The sequence below is a fragment of the Nanorana parkeri genome, unplaced genomic scaffold, assembly GCF_000935625.1.
Source record: "Nanorana parkeri isolate BGI_ZX_2015 unplaced genomic scaffold, ASM93562v1 scaffold19, whole genome shotgun sequence".
NCBI lineage: Eukaryota > Metazoa > Chordata > Amphibia > Anura > Dicroglossidae > Nanorana > Nanorana parkeri.
In genome coordinates, this window is record NW_017306287.1 from 2,308,246 (window position 1) to 2,329,464 (window position 21,219).

A 21,219-nucleotide genomic window follows, 5' to 3' on the forward strand; every position below is an offset into this window, starting at 1 on the left:
TTGCTCCCTCGGACTCCCTCCGAACGGGCATGGACCCAACCTAACAGGGCCTAACACCCTGTAACAAGCCTACTAACCAGTCTTGTTGCTGCCCCTTGCATCATGATGTCATGATGTTGCCGCTTGATGTCCTTAGGCCCCTTTAAGAACCTCTCTAAAGGATTCTGATGACAACCACATGAAACAGAGAGAAATATGAAGACTGCAGGAAGGACTCTTCTACACTACAGACCAGAGAAAGAAGATGTGGGATTTGGCCCCCCATATGACTGTGATTCCAGGTAAGTAAACAAGGCTTTTAGGTTTTCTTTTTTTTTTTTCAAATAAAATCCAGTGATTAGATTTATTAAAGAAAACTCCATGTAGCTATTATATACATGGAGGTTAGCAAGAAACCTATTGTTCTGATATAGGCCCCATCTCCATATTAGGATTATCACAGAAAACAATGCAGTCTAATGAAATATCAATATTTTACAATTTCCTTCATACACGCTCCCAGTCCCTAGTCTACCTGCTAAGTGGCTTTAATTTCCATCCTGGAATCTGGCTGGTGCTGCTCTGTTTGCTCAGTACCTTCTATTTCTGAATGGCTGTGAGATGTGAAGCCCAGGAGACTTCAGGCCAAATGTTCACTGGTTCTGAGAATCACAAGTCATAGTTTTCATTGAGGAATGCCCATGAAACAGAATCATGTAACATCCCCACATAAATAGAGAGGGTGAATCTTCATGACAGGTACACAGACGGCAAATAAAAAACCTAAAATCAGTTCTAACACTCCAACACCATCCAATACTAAAAAAAAGGTTTTGGCTTTAGATGAACTTTTTCTGTATATGGGTACCACTCTTTGCTCCTTTAGGTCCTGGACTTTACTGTACCTAAATCTGCAATTCCAGATTATGTCTGCAGCGCCATCTGCTGGTAAAAACAGATACTGCACTGCGACTCTAAAATCTGGTACCCATCAACCACCCTGATCATTCACCAACCCGAAGCATATCTGTCGGCCTCAGAAGTCAGCAGTGTAACATACATGATCCAACTGTTCGTAGATTATTATTAATATACAGGATTTATATAGCGCCAATAGTTTGCGCAGATTAGGTCTAAAACAGTTATGTCTACCAGAAAAACCTTATTTTCCTATTTTGTTTTTATATAAAGTAAAGAAGGGAGCTAGAATCACTATTTACTGTATTATTGATGTCTGTGTTTCCAGTAGGTAGATTCACCCTCTATATACATTTTGGTGACTATTATCACCGGGACAGAAAGTGATGGGATATGAAGGATTTTAGATTTGTAACTGGAACAGGAATAGAGAGGAAATCTTTAAACAATGACACCAATCCAGTGACAAGAAAATGTCTCCTCATTTTGGAGAAACTTCCTCTCCCTTGTGTTGTTTCTCTTAGGACAGGAAGTGCAGGGAAATCTCCCCAGGACACAGATGAAAAAACAAAACAAAAGGTTATGTTCACCCTAACATTGAACATCTTAAAGCGGACCTTTACCTATCTTTACAATAACAACAAACACACCTTTAGAAATGTTTAGTAATGACAACCTACAAACACATACTTCTAGTTAATTGCCGGCTATGTATTCTTTGCATACCTGATTTTTATTTTCTTCACCAGTCTTCTGACAGTGGCCATGTTTACTAAGGGCAGATTACTAGATCTCCATTTACTTCCTGGATTTCTCACACATGTGACCATGTACATCATCTCAGGGGAGGAAAATGCCTTTCCCTGAGTTCTCCTGAGATTACAGATGAGATTTCCCAGCAATGCTCAGCTGATGACAATGCAATCCCAGTGTGCATTGCTTTGGCAAACTGAATTAAAGGAGAACTATGGGGTCAGGGCTTTTCCCCATAGTTCTCCTTAGGGTAACGCTGGCGGATCGGATGGGGTCTATGGGGTCAGGGCTTTTCCCCATAGTTCTCCTCAGCGCTGGCGGATCGGAGCAGGGAGAGGGGAATCCAGCCCCTCCCCCTGTCACGGCAGAGAGCCGTGACAGGATCGAGAGGTGAGCAAACCCGGTATGTGTTCGCTCACCTCCCTATCTACTGAGCCGACCTGTGACAGTCTCATTGTCACAGGTCGGCTAGAACTATGAGATGAGTGGAAATCACTCACCTCATAGTCCTCCTTTAATTTGCCATTTCAAAGCAGGAAGTAAATGCTCTGCAAGTCTAAGTATTTCACAATCACAGCATTTTACACCCGACATGTATATGTTATTATTAATCGTCATACATAGACGGATGCATTGGTAGAATTTGATTTTTGATTGTAAAGATCTGCTTTAAATTTACTATTGAGATATCTTGTGATATCTGTTCGGTAAGTGCAAAAACATATCTCTTGATCCTGCCAGAAATCTTATGAGCTGAATACTTCTTGTGGTCTCTGCCTGTCCTGCAGTCTTATCAGTTAGTGTGGTTCCCAGCCATCTGTAGACTAGAAGAGAAGAGGAGGGGAGAGGGGATGGTGTTCTGTAGTCATGTCCTAAGCTGACAATGCTGCTCCTCTATAGATACAAAATGGAGAGTAAGCGTTGTCACCCTAGGACAGGAAGTGTGTTACTGGCAGGATTACCAGTTGGCAATAAAGAAAAAAGAAGCCTGAAAAGAAAACTAATACAGCCACCACATCTAAGGACTGGTAAGCTGCAATAGATTACATTTTTGTTCTCGAGTTCAGATGCACTGTGTGTGATGGTATTTATTAGAAGAATGACAGTGAAGTGTGATTGCAGACCAGCAGTAGGCGAAGGGTTAAGAGTCTGGGACCTGCTGCAAATGAGTGATGGTAGCCACGCTCTCGTGTTTAAGGGTAACCCTCAGTCTGAGCCAATTACATGAGCCCGGAGCTGTGGTTAATGGGGCAGCAGTGAGGTCCAGTGACAGTGACGCTGATCGGCGGTGACAGTGTCCTGTGGCTGTCCCCAGGGTTATGTGAACTCTGCTGGCTTACTTATTTACTCATCTGCATGGGCTGGCAGCGGTGCCCGCTGGTGCGAGGCTCTGCCATGGCTTCAGCTCCAAGCACACATCCTCCTGGCAGGCAGGATCTCTCAAGATACCATTGTGATCTCAAACAGGGTCAGAACAGCCCGAAAAAGAAGAACTGGGCTCCGTACTGAACAAAAAACAGGATTAAAAGCAAAATATAGGCTTTACGTGGCGCAGTATTTCCTAATGAGTCCTTAAAGTCATTCAGGCTTATTTTACAAAACAGCAGTAACCCTTAGCAGCCAATTAGATCTCAAAGCAATGAATGTGAGTTCTGAATCTATAGGTTTCCACACTTTGTACATTGCTCTATACCCAACTGGATATGCTCCAGTGCAGCTTACTTAAAGTATGTGATCACTAAAATCTCACATAAGATTTAACTTTAAAAGTAATTTTCCATCTGCAGCTTTCATTAACATAATACCCAGTGATCCTGCCATGAAGGCTCTTGTTTAGGCACTTCCAGTTATAGGGTGACAACGCTCTGTCCTTGTCTCCCAGTTGTGCTCCTGCATTGTCAGCCTGTCACATGTGCTTCTGATGGAGACTATAGCACACATTATGCAGGTATGAACCACTGTTGTCCCATATCTTAGTTTTGATTATATTCAGGAAGGGATAAAACCTCTGTGATGTGTTTTGATTGCTGTCTGTTTCCTGTTGGGGTGATTTTCTTCTCTACCTTTGCTGGTGACCACGCAGGAAGTGATACGAAATCTGCCAAAGCTCCCCAATGGGAACTAAGCCTTAAACCTTAATTAAACCAAACAGAGAATCTAGACCTTTTCTACTCTATCGGTTCCTTAAAAAAAGGTTTTGGCTGGGCATCTGACTATAGTGTCCTCTGTACATTGTTCACATGGGCTTGTCCCATCAAGAGCTATGGAACAATTCATTGCTGTATTGACTGTGTATGCAAAGCAGGAGGCTCTCTCAGCCTCTTAATGTTGGCTTTCTATTTATTAAAATGGCCATTCCCCTTCCCAGCCCTCTCTGCTATAATCAGCAATCAGATCTACCATTAATGGTTCCAGTGTCAGTACACAAATTAAAGGATAAATCATATTGATTGTTGTGGCGAGCACAGAGCTTTTGGTCCATTAGGTCGTATAAATGATATATTTCACATTTATGGCATGATGCTGTGCAGCCTGTTGTTCTATTTAGTTAATATTTAGCCTAAACAAGACTAAACTCAGAGTTGAAATAAAAAGCTGTCCTTGTGAAGGAAACCATAAATACCTCTCCCACTGCCTGCCAAATGCTACTCCTGTAAAGGGAAATCATCCACTGAAGTCTCCTAAAAAACAGACACTTACTGGAGTGTTGATTTCTTGTATCTTCCACAGTACTCAGCTTACAGCTCATGACACCTTGGAACATGGAGATCAAAATCTGGTGCTACAGGCTAGTCTCTGTGTATTAAAGAGTTAACTTACCCAAAAGCAATATTTTAATAATAGGCCGAGTCAGGTAGGCTGAAGGCTTCGTACATGTCTTGGGTTCTCTAATCTAATTCCTGGTTCTTTTTCCATTCACCTGAAAGGTTTTTGGGTTCCACCAAGCCTTAGTGAGCTCCAGTCCTTGTTAAAATGAAAATCCAACAGGGGCAGTTGGAGGTCATCATAATGTGTGCACACCCAGGCTCCCCGCGTGGGGATCTTACTATAAGAGCCCTTCAAAGATATAAGAAATTGACCAGTGGTTTAATTCCTTAGCAACTACCAATCAGTGATATATCCATTATGTGTGCAGGAAGTTGAGAGGTGGGTATTTCCACCCAATAAAGACATGGAAAAAGTTCATTGTAGTTGGTTAGCTACTTGCACATGTATTGGTTGAGTAACGGATTTATGTATCTCCATTTTACTGGATTCAATTTTGTTTACTTTAACACTTCAGTGGACTTGTTAATCAAAAAAAGGTATTTGGGCATCTACAAATCTATGTGATTTAGCCAGCTTAAGATCACTACCTTAGATCTTGTTATGGTTGTGTGGTCTTATATTAATAATTGAGTCTGCATCCCGGTCAGTGCAATGTAATTGTGTTTAATCTATAAGATATCTAACACCTTCTATCCACTTAAAACACACAGACAGCTACTTCCATATCAGTTTCATATCAGAGGTTCTTTTCATTGACATAGTTTTTCATAAAACTTAAATATCTCATTAACAGCATATTTCACACATTCCATCTCATATTTATATTACAATAAACAGACAACCCACCCTTGGGATCTTGGGTTCATTGCCAAAAACCTGATTGATTGAGTGAAACCAGGTAATATATCATTGGTCCACTAACAACAAGTATGCCTCATTTGGAAGACTTCTTGGAAATGGGGATAGCCAGGAAATGAGCCAGGGGATAGCCAGAGTGTAATGACTAGCTGCCCAACTTCCTGATTGGTCGGGAAGATGGCCATTGAGGAAGTCGGATGGCGAGTCATTACCTGCCCCCCAGCTTCCTGATTGACCAGGAAGCCGGCTTCATGCTCCCTCGTCACCTGGTGATGAGGGAGCATGGAGCCAGCTTCCCAGCCAATTAGGAAGCCGGGTGCCGTGTAATGACTCGCCTCCTGGCTTCCTGATTGGTCGAGAAGCTGGCTCCATGCTTCCTTTTCACTTGGTGAAGTGGAAGCATGGGGACGGTTTCCCGGCTAATCAGGAAGCCAGGTGGCGAGTCATTACATCCCGCCTTGGCTTCCTTACTGCATTTTACACAGCATGCTGTTCTAGGAACACCAGAAGGATGATGCCCATGTGTAAATCTCCCTCTTGTTTATGCGATTTTAGTAACAGTGACTACGTTATTGGAGGCTTCATGCGGTCTGCTTTATATTTAGGATTACATTTTAACTGTGCAGACCAACAAACATAGGAAAGCAGAGATGGTTTCATGTTTCCTGAAATATAAAGAGTCATCGAACTCCTTTAAACATCCCCTGCACCCCCTTCAGTCTACAGTTCTTTTAGCCACAAATATCCGAAAGTGGACAGAAGAGGAAAACAAAATGAAGACAAATTAGTACAGTTTTTACATTTGGAGGCTTTCTGCTGCCAAACCCCCATCGCCTAACTGCCACCCTTGGCATTGGAGCACATGTGCTGTTTTGGTAATAGCCCTTGACCCTTCTAAGGCATTTAAAACCCAAATGAAGTCACATACCGTGTTTTCCCAAAAATAAGATATTGTCTTATATTTTTTTTGGCTCAAAAAAACGCACTAGGTCTTATTTTTGGGGTAGGTCTTTTTATTTTTAATGTACAACAATCCAAAGTTAAGGCCAATCCAAATTAATTAATCCAAAATGGCAGAGTTAAGAATAGGGTGATCATGGTAATCAGGGGTGCCGTACCTTTCCAAGAGCAATTTGGAAACCAGAATGGGCGAAGCGCGCTTTGACTATCGATTCTTCACAGGTGGAATGCTTTTGGTAACACTCCGCCTGTGACAGGAGACGGCGCTATAGAGGAGGCATCGGCTTGTGCGGCTCTGCTCCCTCCGCTGCCGCCTCACTTCCTCTATCGCTGGCTTCGTTGGCACTGCTGATTCTCTCCCGCCTCTCCTGCGGCTCTTCAAGTTCCCCCTTAGGACACCACCGGCCCTGGTAATGGTCACAACTAGGTCTTATTTTCGGGGTAGGTCTTATATTTTAGCAATTCTCAAAATGAGTACTAGGTCTTTTTTTCGGGGATAATTCTTATTTTCGAGGAAACACGGTAAATAGATAATTATCAGGATAGACATTAAACCAACAACCCTGATTGGTATATTCTTATCACCGCTGTCTCGTTATAGCAATTGCAAGGTGTGTGTAAATGTGACTGTCAATTCCATAGGCATAGAGTTTGACTATGCTGTCCAGTGCACCCTAACTAACCTGGTCAGGCACATCCCCCTGTCTGTGTGAGGACAGTGTGCTGAGGGGTGTGGCTGTTACTCAGCTCTGCCCGCACAGAGCACTCAAGTGGAAATGTAGGAAGAACATTTTCCATAAATTAATTAATAAATTAAAATGGCAAAGATTTTCCAAGAGAAAATTAGTTAAAATTCCTAAAACCGCACTACAGGACTATAAAGAAAAAAAAGTGCAAGACTTCAATTGGGCTTTAACCCTTTACAAATATCAGTTTCACCATTGCCTCTGTGGTTGGTACTGTATGTATTCTTTTCTCTGCAGTCAAGAAGTCACAGACACTGGTTTTGCTCTCAGGAATCATGCTGCCCTCCGAGCTGTAACTAGGTACAGCTCTCTTTCAGGGTAATCCCAACTATCATAGCCTCATATCAAATGTGTTTTAACGAACCTGCTTTTCTGCCATACTGCACCTTTGTTGCAAAGAGCATGATGACAGTCATACTGTAAAATGCTTCCAGTACTATATACATAATTAAAAAAGTAAATACTGTAAATTTAGATTTATTTGGAAGCACCCCTTACACATGAAAGCAGTGTGCTTTTCTGAGCAAGCTACAACTGTGACACGGTGAGCTAACTGGCCATCATGCCGGTAGTTTTGTAGCGGTGCTGTAGGTTTTGTTTGTTTAGTTGTCCTCTTGAGTCTTCTGCATGTGGTGGTTAATGCTGGAACACAAGCAAAGCGGTATCACATGGGAATGTACCCCTCCAGTATAGGAGCATTGAGTTCTCTTGAAATTAGGTTAGGAACAAAGAAGATATATTCAAACAAAACGTTGGACAAAATAAACAAGTACGCAACAAATTTGCTCACAGTTACCGTGTCTGCTTTTTTGGGGATATTTTGGGTCAACCCCAAAGGTCTGTCACCACAGTTTCCCTCTGTGTTGTTGATACATCTAGCCTTTATGCACCATGGTCCTTATTAGGATTTTTAAAATAAAAACTGTAGCAGTTCCCCCAATCAAATTCAAAACCTCAATAAAAAGGATCAAATGGAACCCAACTGGCTACTCTAGGGTAGTACAGATAACTGTTATTTTGGACAGTCTGGCATAATAGCCCCAACATTATCTGTTACAGCAGTGGACAGCCCACAATGCTGTTGATTGTATACCCACTCAGATGCTGAGAATTTCCCTTTATTCTCCAGTTTCTGTATTTCTGGAACTCATTAGAAAAAGAAATATCAAGTGCATGTAATGTAGTCTCAAGTCGGTTTACTGACATTGTTCACTAACTGGAGTATTTCTTTAAACTGGTGGCAGTGGTTGAAATGTCAAGATTGGTAGTTCTGAGGCTCTAAACATTCTCCATTTGTATACGTCCCTGTGCTGGTGCAGCCCCAGTGCTACCAATTCTGCCATCTGGGCAGACCAGCACACTGGAATCAGCCTCACACTTGGTGGGACGTACATAACATGTCACCAGCTCTGGGGGCAAAAGTTCTACTTTCACTACTTGTTTAGGAGAGGACACAGGAGGAGGGATTATTAGTGGATCCACACGTGGTTGGACCTTTTCTGGATCTTCCTTGATCACATCTTCAGCCCTTTTGACTGAAAGGTCTAGTGGTCCTTCGTGTGTACAGGATGCCTTCTCCAGAGCGTGGTGGATGTGCAGCAGCTCCAGTCTTATCTTGCCAAGGTGTTCTGACAGAGTTTTCTGTCGCCCGCTGTCGTCAGATGCCAGATTGGCCAGCTTCCGTTCCACCCTCCCATATTCTTCAAGGGTTCTGGAGAGGTCTCCAATGAGCAGAGACGCATTGAACGCCATAGGGTCTGAATTTTCTGGAGTTGGCTCGGATCCTCTTCTCTTCTTACTGGCCACCTCATTCACTGGGCTTTTCTCCCTCCATTGATCAGGAGAGGTTATGGGAGAACAAGAGCTAACAAAGAAAGGAAAAAAGAGGAAGTCTTATAATTTAAAATATTATTAACCTAAAAAAAGGTCTTAATATTGTCCAGTGCAATGTATATACAGAACATTGTTTTATATTGCCCCTCTGTACTTTAATAAAAGCACTTATAGGACATGAAAGGTTTACTTTACAAAGTGTCTAAACATTGTATTTGCATTTCGTCAAGGGAGAGCAAAGGGCAATATTTATGTGCAAAATGCAGTATCCCAGAGTAACCAATCAGACTTCAGCTTATTGTAGTCTGGTAACAAAAACATACATTTTGTTTAGTTGCAATAGGTTAGTGTAATTTGCATATAATTATCAGTGTTGCCTTAACTTAAAGAAAGCGTTATGTTGAACTCTGAAAGCATCCTTGTTAATAGGTTAAAAGAAATTAAGACGATCTCTAGCAAATACAATCTTTTACACTTATCCATTGATAATTACACAAAACAGTCACAACTGAAGTCTGAATATTAATTCTTAAATTATTGTAATTTTACAGTACATGTGCAGATTTATATCTTCCCCCTAATTTGGTTCGGCTTATTCTTGCAGAAGCCTACATTGTTCTCTTAGATACTAACCAAATACAGCAGTAAATAAAAAAAATGTGGCCAGGCGCTAGAATAGATGAACTGTGTTAAGCACTATTTGCACCTAAGTGTACAAAAACCAACTGCATGTATGTGTGGTCACTCAAACATTGTGTCCATTACTATATATGTGTCCCTGACTATAATACTATACAAAAATAAGGGCAAACATACATACTGCATAAAATAGCCATTTCTAAATAGTAAAGACTACAATATAAATTCTGAAGACCTAAAATGCAACTGAAGGGTGCTTCAATGGCTTCAAGAAAGCTTATCAATGCATTGTAGTTTTTAAAAGTTTGATATGCTTAAGTAAAAAAAAGGAGCAGTATGCTCCAAAAAAATCAAAGAAGCCCATAAGTGTTTTATTTAGCAAAAAGGCTGGTCTAAAGTATTGAGAATTTTATGAGCACCACTGAGTATCGAGGTGATTGGGCCATAGAACATTTTGGAACTTGTTTGATCCTATTGCACCTTATATTTAATGTGACACTAAACTCAGGAGTTAAATCTTAAAAATGGATTCAAAAACCTTAACTTCTACCAAAAATTTATCTTATTTGTGTATCACTCGGCTGTAGATCCTCAAATCATCTCTGAATTGGTGCTGACAATGTTCTTCCTTCTAGAGGTTCCCCATGGTCCCTGTGTGTGTGTTGTAAAGTAGAAGCAGAGACACCGGCACTCCAGCTTTGAAAAATACGTCTATTTATTGACGTGCATCATGGTAGCAAACTTTGCTACCATGATGCACGTCAATAAATAGATGTATTTTGCAAAGCTGGAGTGCCGGTGTCTCTGCTTCTGCTCATGATTGTTACGGCTGCCACCCGTTGACTACCGCAGCACCCATTTTCTGAAGGGATTTACGCGGTCAGGAGTGCGATGGGACCATGGACTATCTGTTTTGTAAAGTAGGCACCGCTCCAAGCTCGCTCCTGTGATGGACTACAATCTCATGTTTAGTTTACTAATTTGTATTGAGATTGTAGTCCATCACAGGAGCGAGCTTGGAGCGGTGACTACTTTACAACACACAGGGACCATGAGGAACACAAGTAGACACGAAACTCCTGAGCTTAGTTTCACTTTTTAGTGTCACTTTAAAATAAAATTTGCGTGATTCATTATCTTCTACCATTGATGTTGGATATTTACATTAATTATTTGTATTTTTTTTACCATTATAGAATTATCTACTAAATAAACTAATGTTTTTCTCAGAGTCTAAATATTACCTCTTATGGAAGGTTCTGTCTCCTTCTAGTGAAGATGTGGTCTGGTCAGTTATAATTTCTGGCTTATCTCTGTCCAGCCATGTCTTCCTCTTGACACATCTTGTAGGGCTTGCTTTTTCCCATAGAGATTCCTCAGTTGTCTCTTTATGTGTGGAGTTTTCATTTATTCTGGAGGCTTGCAACCCATAAACACCCAAAATCTCTTTCTGTTGTTGGATGATTTCCCTTACTGCATTGGGGACCCATTTTGGCTCTCCTTCTTGTGTTGGCTTGTTGTGGGCCACTGTTGGGTTTTGCTGCTTATCCCCTGTCCCCCAGGCATGTTGGCTATTAGCTTCTTGGGGTTTGAGTAGACAGATCTTCTGAGGTTCCACAGGGGCCTTTGCCTTTGCATTGGTGGTGAATGCCATGTTTCCTGGTTGACCTTGGTTCATTGGTTTTCCTGTAATCTTGGTGTCGGATGTGCTGAATGTATGGTCGAAAAGCAAAGGGTAGTAGAACTGGGGAATAAATGAAGAACGTTCGGTATTTTGTAAAGCTTGAAAATGGGAGAAATGTGCTGGATGCATTAGCTGAGCTGTAGAGGCCAAGAAGGGTAACTGAGCAGTGCCACTTGTCATGGTGGGGTTCAGGTAGGAGAAGAGGTTGCCGCTTTTTGGGTAGTTGAGGCCCAGAAGTGAGAGACCCTGGTGTTCCTGATAATCAGTATATGTTGGAGGGGGGTAGCATGGAATAATATTAGTTCCACTGCACCCTACTGGTGTGTCAATTACACTTTTCTTAAGTGTGTTGGTCAATAGTTTCCACTGGTCAAGCCGAGAGTTTCCTAAGTTGTTGGATGTCTTTCTGGGGACCTTTGCAAATCTCTGTTCTTCTCTGTCCTTTTCACAGTGCCCTTCTAAAGAAAAGACATCAGTGATAATAAACTCTGGCTCACCTTCTTTACCTAACATCTCCCTCTTGTTCTTCAAACCTGTTGCATCGCTAACATTGGCTTCATTCTTGCCAGCAATGACCTGTAGAGGAGGAGAGTTCTTTCCTTTTTCCTTTTGAGCTTGACCCGCTACTTCATTCTCTTCATCTTCCAGCCTTTCATCCTCTTCTTCCATGAACCTCTGAACCTCAGAGGAAGATTTCTTTGCAACATGTCTCAATTGTGTAGATGATGCAGAAGAATCACAAGCTTCTTGTATATCTCGGTTGCCCTCTGTATGTGCTTCATGATTCAGGGTGACTTCTGGGACAAGAAAGTTGTTCTTCTTGTAGGGCCAGTCGGATTCTATTAGAAGGGACAATGAGTTCTTGCACAGACTGTATTTCATGTGGTTGTAGAGGTGTGACTTCTCCATGCAGGTGAAGGGGCACTGGAAGCATTTGTAGTTGTATGGCTTTCCCCATGGTCGAGGGATATAATGAGGCTTTTTGGGTTTTCGCTCTTTATGTTTACAGGTGGAATTTAACTTGCAGCCAACTTCTTCATCTTTAGACATGGCTCGTAGTTTGATCCGACAGCCGGGTGCTTTATGAAAACAAAGGTTGCTATGCCCAAGTCTACACAGGGTTATGTCATTCAGACAGCGCTAACCAACCTGTAGCAAGAAAATACACGGGTAAGAACCTTTGTGCCATAACATGTCAAGTGGTCTCTCTACCTAGCTGCAAATGTATCTGCCTTATAGCAAACTGGAGCCACTGCCATAGCAACCATCCTTCTCTACTTATACTGGTGCAAAACATCTAATGAAAACTGAAAAATACTGCACAAAACAAAGTTATTTACAATCACCTATAAAAACCAGATTCATCACAGTATTGGCTTAGAGGAAGGATCATGGAACATCCCAACATGAAATATAAACAAAATTAGGTTCCACATCTATCTATCTATCTATCTATCTATCTATCTATCTATCTATCTATCTATCTATCTATCTATCTATCTATCTATCACAGAGGCCACCATTGGGTGCCACAGTATACCTTTAGTGTTCCACCTTGCTTCCCCTCCTGTGCTGCCAAATCCCTGAATTTCTAATGAAAAAAGTGACTTTTTGAAAGTCAGTATTTGCAGAGGACTAGGCACACACCTGGTCCCTTGTGGCAATATTAGGCTAGTCTCACACCTGAGCGACTGAGCTGGTGAACTGTTTTCGTGCGGTAGTCACGTTTCTGTTCGCACGATTTTGCTTTGAAAACCCCACGGTTGTCGCACGGTTTTCAAAGCATAGAGATGTCTATGGGACCCAAATCGCACGACATCCGCCCGAAAATTGCTCCTGTACCTTTTTGTGCGACAGGCGTTTTCTACCGCGCGACAAATCGCAAAGGTGTGAACAGCTTCCATAGACTTGAATGAAAATCTGTGTTTTGTGCGATATTGCGCGGCTAAATCCGTGCGGAAAATCGCCTAGGTGTGAACCTAGCCTTAGGCTTGGTACAAGTTGCTCAGAGCATGTGCGAATTCTCTTACCCAGATTTTCCAGTTTAACATGGGCTTTGGCAATGCGCGGGAAAAGGCAGGTGACAAATTAAAATGATGTCCTGGCACTTCATGGCACCTTTTATGTGAAAATATGCTTAGTTTGTAATTGAGGCAGGCATTACAGAAAATGTACTATATGAGGGTAGCCACAGTCAGGAAATGGAATCACAGAGCACGACAAGGGTTGCAAACCTTAGACATGTCCAAGTGTCAGATGTGAAGATTCTGCTCTGAGGAACGGGTGGTGGGATTTATGAGTTTTAGCTCTCTTCTTTTGAGTTTTTTTTAAATTTTTAGATCAAAAACACAGTTACTTGAAAGGGAACCTTTTGGGATGGAAATATGGAGGCTTACTTTGCCGACCCGAACGATTAAGCTGGTCAGAAGTTCTGATTCTTGAGGCTTTTTCTACTCATTGTGGGTCAGTGACTCACCAAGCAGTAAAGCAACAGTGAAAATGACAACCCCAAAGCCAACCATACTTTCCTCTGTCTGTAAAAAATAAGTCAAGGCAACTGGACTTGCTGTATTTTTCTTGAGGATGTTTCACTGGTCATCAAGAAAAATACAGCAAGTGCAGTTGCCTTGACTTATTTTTTTGCAGATATACCATGACCTGGATAAATGAGAACCTTCACAGACATACTTTCCTCTGGATCAACTCTGGGTAACCGGTAGCATAGGGTTCTGTTTGTGGAGGTTTTCTATTTATTTTTCCTCCTGTTGGTTGAGCCCGATGGGTCTTTTTTCAACTTAACAACTTCCCTTTTAAATCAATAAGATCCTTGGTCCTCAACTAGTGGGTCGTGACCCAAAAGTGGGTCGCGACCCCGTGTTCAGTGGGTCACCGCATGCCTTCCACTCTTCTGGGTGAGAGGCTCCTCAGCCTCCCCCTAGCGCAGCACTGTCAGTTCTCATGCCAAGCAGCCATTCAAAATATGCTGCCAGGTGCCGAGTGTCAGCTTGAGATGGGGTGGGATGGGGCTTTTGCTGCGAGGGAGCTCCATCCATACATACATTGCTTGCAGCTCCCTCATGTGTCCTGTAGAGATGCCTGGACCGGAGTGACGTCACATTCTGGCTCCCGACACCTCTACAGGGCATGCAAGGGAGCTGTACAAGCAATGCACATATGGATGGCGCTCCATCGCAACACAGCAGCCCACACTGGACCCCAGGCTGAGGATCCACTGGTAAGATAGGGAGACTGGGGGGATCTTCAAAATATTAGAATTGTTTTTGGAGTGTGTGTGTGTGAGAGAATGTGTCTGTGGTTGTGTGTGACTGTCAGTGTTCACACTAGTACAGTGTGTTAACCACACAGCCCCATGCGATTAATGCACTGTAACACGCAATCGCACCTACCGTGCATTCTGGGGGGGAGGTGTGTTGTATTGCTATTCATGTCAACCCAAACGCACCTCCACTCACAGTTCGATCGCCTGCACTGGAACACACAGTATTGCAATGCCCTGTGACTTGGGTCGCAACTTAACGACCAAGGACAATGTGGGTCCTGAGGTTACACAGGTTGAGAACCACTGAATTAGATGGCTCCTTTCACTTTACCAGTACTAAGAGCTAGTATTGGACTGTATTTGGTCCAAGGAAATATTCCAACTGCTATTTATGTGTTTTGGAAAGGAATTTTCTTCCACCCATTAAGACATTAGTGGCATCAGCTGCACAGGAAGGGAGGGAGAATCATTATTTTGCATTCCTATGGGCAGGCACAGCTAGAATTTGTGAAATTAGCCATTTTTTAACTTATAACATTATAACAATAGAGATTTTTGGGGGTTTTGGGGGAGGTGATAAGAAGACTAGTATAAGATATAATATTGCAGATCTTGCAATTTTTTCTTGGGTTGTATAAGAATTGAGCCATTTTTGGCATCAGTCTTCATCGCAGTCCCCCATGGTGTGTTGGGGAGAAGGGATGAAAGACAGGGGAGGCATAGACAGGTGTTTGAGCCGTGCTCTCTGAAAACACTTCCCAACATATCCTTCTTGGTCTGCTGGATTCCTCTACCTGCCACAAGACATTACTTCCACTGGTCTGTCAGGCAAGGCACGGGGGGGACCTGCCTGAGGGGAACACTGCGTCAGGGACCCTGCACCTGTGCATGGGAATTACTGTATCACTGCACAGTCTCACACTGAGGGCAGCCTCTAACCAGCCAGGGGGGAGAGACAGGCAGAGAGCAATGGAGGGAGGGGGTAGATGAGAGACAAGCAAGCATGGAGACGGGGAAGACGGCAGCAGCTGGCAGAAGGTGTTGAGAGACATAGGCAAAGAGGAATGTGCAGAGATCTATAACCCATAGCAACCATTAGAAGCCTTCTGACAGCTGGTTGCCATGGGTTACTTGCTGCAGGTTTGATTCACCACTCTAATAAAGAAAAGAACAGCCATAGCAATCTATTTAGAACACATCTTTGACTCTGGAGGTTGCTATGGGTAACTGCACATAACACATCGCATTGTGAGAGCAACCAAAGGAAAAGTGTTGTGTCATCCATTGCAACCAGTCCATTGCCAGTTGTCTTTTATAACCTGGGGTAAATGTCTGAGGGCTACTTCACACCATAACTGCATCAGAACTGCGTGCATCTGGGCAGCTGCAGTGCAATGCGTTTTGTCGCATTTGTACCTCAATTTATCACGATTTTGCGGCTTTTTTTTTGCTAGCTTACAGTGGGCCCTGTCACACCAGTGCGGTTCGAGCCCAGAATACACTGGATCGCATAGAGCAAGCCGGGCTGCGTTCTGGGGTGGGAGGGGTCATGGCGGTGCCATTCATGCAATTGCCTGCACCGGAACGTGAGGTACAGGAATGCCCTCCGTTCTGGTGCAGTGCGATCGGAAAAAATAGTACATGCAGCATTTGTTCCGATCGCACTGCACCAGTGCATTTGCATGCGGTTTAAAGCATTCCATTGCAATCAGGCGCAGCTAAAATGTGGCATGCAGGATTTTTTCTAACTGCATTGGAACTGACTGCACTGGTGTAAACAGAGCACCAGAAATCCCATTGGAAAGCATAGTGACGTGATTTTGATGCAGCTGCCACACTGAACGGACTGCATCACAACTGCATCTGGTGTGAACTAGCCTTTAAAGAGAGCCTGTTAATAACTTAAAAACAGGAAGGTAAAAGCACAGAAAATCAAGTATTTAAAATGCCTACTGGCAGCGTTTGTTTCCTTTAATTTTGGTAAATAAATTTGTATTGACTTGCAATGTGCAATTTGTATTGACTTGCTAGAAAATGTGACTACTTGAAGAGTAGTCCCTAGCAGTAATCCCCTAACAAAACCTCGCCCTTCCTTGCACATCATAGCCCTTTCCTCTTTTGGGGGCGTCTAATTACTCTCTGTGCTGGCTCAGCTCCTTTGCCCCTCTGCTTACCTCTCCACAGAACCTTTTCTGTACCTGCCACGTAAGGAGTAAAAGGGATTGCTATAGACCCCAGCAAGGCAACCTCGGCATTCCAGCTGTGGTGAAACTACAAATTCCAACATGCATACAGTGTCTTGCTATGCCTTATGGGACTTGGAGTTCTACAGCAGCTGGAGTGCCAATATTCCCTACCCCTGCTATAGCGTGTCACTTGAGTGGCATCTCAAGGTCTGCTGGGGCTGTTGACTTTACATCCAAGATGGCGGCACCCAGCAGCAGTCTTGGACTTTTTAAATGGGTAGACTCTGGAGATGTCATCCATATGTTCCCTGATGTCCTGACACTTCACTGTCTGTATGCTTGTCCTAGGTCAGGTCCCTTTAATGTCTGTAAAACTTTAATGGCCAATGTTGCTTGGTATGCAGGTTGCCTGGTATGCTTCCAAATGACTGTTCAAAAGAATCATCTGATGTGACAGATATTTATCTTATGGTATGGGGATCTCCATGAGGTTGGTAAACATCTCAGGAGGTGTTCTAGTGTTGTTGCATCATCACCCATTGGGAACTTTGACAAGGTTATTCACAAAAGGGTGAAGAGTTTGGAGAAGGCAGGGGGTGTAAACGTTCTAGGACAAAATAAAAGGCATTGTAACCCACCACCATGCATTTTCCCGCAAACCAAATGAAGACAGCGCTGCAGTGTGAAGAGGACATATAGAAAATAATTGATTTCTATGGGCTAGGGTTGCCACCTCTCCAGGATTCATCCGGACAGTCCGGGTTTTGAATGCTGGATCCGGGTTTCATGGCAGCTGAAACCCGGACACAAGATGTCAGGCAGACAGGGGCAACCAAAATTAAGATAGGAGCTACTGGCCCCCCACTGAGAATAGTCTTGACTGTGATATTTACATATAAATGGGTGGCGCTATTGAAGCCGCGACTCATATTCCAAAAAACATTTTTTTAGTGCGTCGCTAGTGTGTCCGGGCTTCGCTGGAAGAAAAGGTGGCAACCCTAGTGTGGCCACCATGGAGATTCTGGACCGGTCACTTTCTCAGGGACAGGGGTTGGTTCGGTGTTCATTGTAAGGTTCTGTAGAAACATGTCAGCTTCTAATCTCCCTAACCATAAGAAAGGTGATATGTGATGTTTGCAGGTTGTTATAGGCTACAGCAGTTTGCACTTTATTATTACTAGAGCGGTGCAGGCAGTCACAGAGCAGCACAGGGTGCTCCCGAGTTGTGCAGATAGTCACATAGCTGGACAGGGTGTCACAGTCCTCTGCAAGCAGTACAGGGTGTCACAGAGCTGAACAGGCAGTCACATAGCAGCACAGGGTGCTCCCGAGCTGTGCAGATAGTCACATAGCAGTACAGGGTGTCACTGAGCTGTACAGGGTATTTCAGAGCCATACAGGCAGTCACATAGTTGCACAGGGTGTCTTAGAGCTATGCAGGCAACCACCTATTTGGACAGAAAGTGAGAGAGCAATGTACGGCAGGCAGTGACATATCAGGACAGGGTGTCACAGAGCTGTGCAGGCAGTCACTTATCAATATAGGGTGTCTCAACACTGTATAGGGATATACACTGCATGACTGGGTGTCTCAGAGCTGTGCAGGCAGTCACATAGCATGACAGGGTGTCTGAGCACTGTGCAGGGAGTCACATAGCAGGACAAGATGTCTCAGAGCTATGCATGCAGCCACATAACGGGACAGGGTGTCTGAGCACAGTACAGGGAGTCACATAGCAAGACAAGATGTCTCAGAGCTATACATGCAGCCACATAACAGGACAGGGTGTCTCAAAGCTGTGCAGGGTGTCTCAAAGCTCTACAGGGTGTCTCAGAGCCATACAGGCAGTCTCAGAGCAGCTGAGAAGAGGGTTGTGTTGGTGCACACAGATTGCACCCCAGGGGATGGCACTGATGTCGGTGGGGGAGAACATGCCCATTTCCCGCAGCATCTGCTGGTGAGAGAGCCTGGTACAGACCCATTTTTCATATTCCACAGTTTGATACCACAGGCTGCTCCCAACAACTACCAAATGGCGCAGCCTCCTGTGTATGGGACCCTTAGGGGGCCGACAAAAGCCCCTGTGGGGGTCACAGACTGCTGGTTACATCTTGTGCACCAACACAGATCACTGCTAACCCTCTCCATGCCATTAGCCGCTATTCATCATACGGAGGACACTGAGCAGAGACCAAGAATGCACAAAAAAGCTGCACGTATGATTATAACATATAGTGCTTATACTAATATTTAATTCTACAGTTTTTTTTTATCGTACTGGAAAGAGCAGTGAAGATATGCAGAATGAAGAAACCAATGCTGACAAATCAGATTCAACCTTTCATTAGTCTGCAGCAGTTTAGGTTAATAAAAGATGATTGCTCATCAGATGTTTTTGGCAGATGAATATACAGTATGTGTTTGTTTCTTGTTTTATATATAATATTTGTAGAAACATATGACAACATTTTTACCCAAGTTAGTCATTTCAAAGACAAAAATGGAGTGTGGGTTTGGTTTATGGAAAGTGGAGCAATGAAACACAGGGCTGTTCCCCATAGCAACTTTCGTTTCTCTCAACGATGTGAGAAAATGAAAGATGGAACCTACATGGTTTGCTATGGGCCCCTTCACCATTATTATTTTCTCCATTGCTTAGCTATTCATAATGTCCATACTTTGACCAATAATAGCAAGACATATGACCAGTTTCAACTTTGGGGACCCACCCAATGGACACCTACTGGTTTTCCAAAAAGTTGGACATTCTCTATGCCCATTGTTCACAAATGTGTTGGTCAGATGGGTCCCACCAACACAGTACCCCAAACAACAAGTGGTGCCAGGCAGACAGTCAGCGGGGGGACATCTGCAAGTTCATATCATGCCTAAATGCACCAATGGATGTTAGATGACAGACAATCCCGTAGTCTTTGACAGGACTGGGTGGCAATCAAATGTTTATGAGGCATCTACAGACACAACTGGCTGAGGCTTATCTGGAGAATAAAAAAAGGAAAGGCTCTCGCCCTTGCCCGATCACTATTATTTTTATGGGTGCCTCCCTTTGCCTCTCTCTACAGGCCTATTGTCTGCATGTGACCATTTGTATTTAGGAAGGGTCTGGCCAAGAAATATTAGCAATGAATGGCCAGATTGCACACTGCCACATTTGAAGCAGATGCAAACCTCAATCAAGCCCACCAAGGTTCCTCCATGAACACAAAGTTACCCCGTTCTACACCGAGACTGAGCGCTAAGTCAGTAGCAGTTCCTGTAAGGCATTGGATCACATGACCTTCGCTGAAAGAGAGGATCAGCCTCTCTGAACTCTGATCGTCCTTCTTTGATGGAAATTCTCCTCAACAGGACAGAAGCAGCTAAAAAAGGCCTAGAAATATACTTTAAATTTGAATATACACCCACATTAAGGTGATTGGAGCATAAACCTTTGCCTGGCCAATGCCTGACCTTGTTTAATAAACACCAGCAGGCTCGTGGGGGAAAAAAGACCTAAGGGCCTGCTCACACCAGTTCATTGCAGCACCTAGAAATTAATTTTGATCAGATCAGACTAGTACAACATGGATTCTGATTGGATATCGGGGGGGCTTTGGACCCAGCTTATTGGGTCAATTTAAAAAAAAATTATCCCATATGTGGTACTTCCAAATGTCTTCTTCTTACAAAACAAGAGGACATATGTTTCATAATAATAAACTTAAATTAATAAGGACATAGCAAGTGATCGGCCCTTTGTTAAATACAGCAAAGAGCAGATTCTGATTGTTGTGACTAAAATTACATTGAACTAAATTTAGTTATTATTAGAGGTTTTTTTTTATCACTGATGTCAACAGTACACTACAGGGCCTGCTTTATAAATGTTCACCCCACTATCCACCACACGGCATTCCTGCCACTAGATGGAGCCGAGGAGCATGGGAAATTCCTATGCTCATTGGCTTTATTTAGTGGCAGGAATGGAGTGCAAACAGCATTCGCTCAGCGAATGGTTGGAAGGACAATTCGGCCCCATGTGTGAAACAGGGACTTATCCTCAGGTTTTCAAACACATGCACTAACCCCTTTTTTCCCTTAAATGCCCCCTACCCACCCCTTTTTTATTTCTTCTCCTTTCTCATCCTCCCCTACCTCCTTTAACCCCTTCATGACTGAGGCCCTTTTTTCAATTTTTGCACCCATGTTATATTCCACATTTTAGGCCTGAAAATGACGTAAAACCCCCCAACATTATATATTTTCTGAATGCCAAGACCCTATAGAATAAAATGGTGGTAGTTGAAAATTTTTATGTTGCGCAATATTAGCGCAACTCCTTATTAAACCCCAAAATTTAGTGACAAATTTAATTAAATGCCCCAAAACACAACAAATTACCCATTTTTTAAATGAAATATAAAAGATGAGGTTACAACGAGTAAAACGATACCCAACATGCCCAGTTTACAGATTGCGTGCGACCGTGAAACGGCGAAAAACTGCAGTACCCCAAAAAGTCAATAAAAGACACTTTAAAAGCCCCCACAGGTCATCAATTTAGAAATACCCCAAAATACTGACCCTAGGATTGTTGCTCTCACTCCGGCGTG

The 21,219-nt window shown here is 43.2% G+C and overlaps 1 protein-coding gene across 1 annotated transcript in view; it reads right to left on the minus strand.

The window, feature by feature from the left end:
* Positions 1-3,090: 3,090 nt before the first annotated feature.
* PRR35 (proline rich 35) overlaps positions 3,091-21,219 on the minus strand; it is a 22,032-nt gene continuing 3,903 nt past the window's right edge. The window contains exons 2-5 of the mRNA XM_018561125.1: positions 10,700-12,288; positions 8,285-8,847; positions 3,332-3,367; positions 3,091-3,155 (exon numbers count right to left, since the gene is read on the minus strand). Coding sequence (XP_018416627.1) covers positions 3,091-3,155; positions 3,332-3,367; positions 8,285-8,847; positions 10,700-12,189 — 2,154 coding nt within the window. The 5' untranslated portion in view covers positions 12,190-12,288. The remainder of the gene's footprint in view (positions 3,156-3,331; positions 3,368-8,284; positions 8,848-10,699; positions 12,289-21,219) is intronic.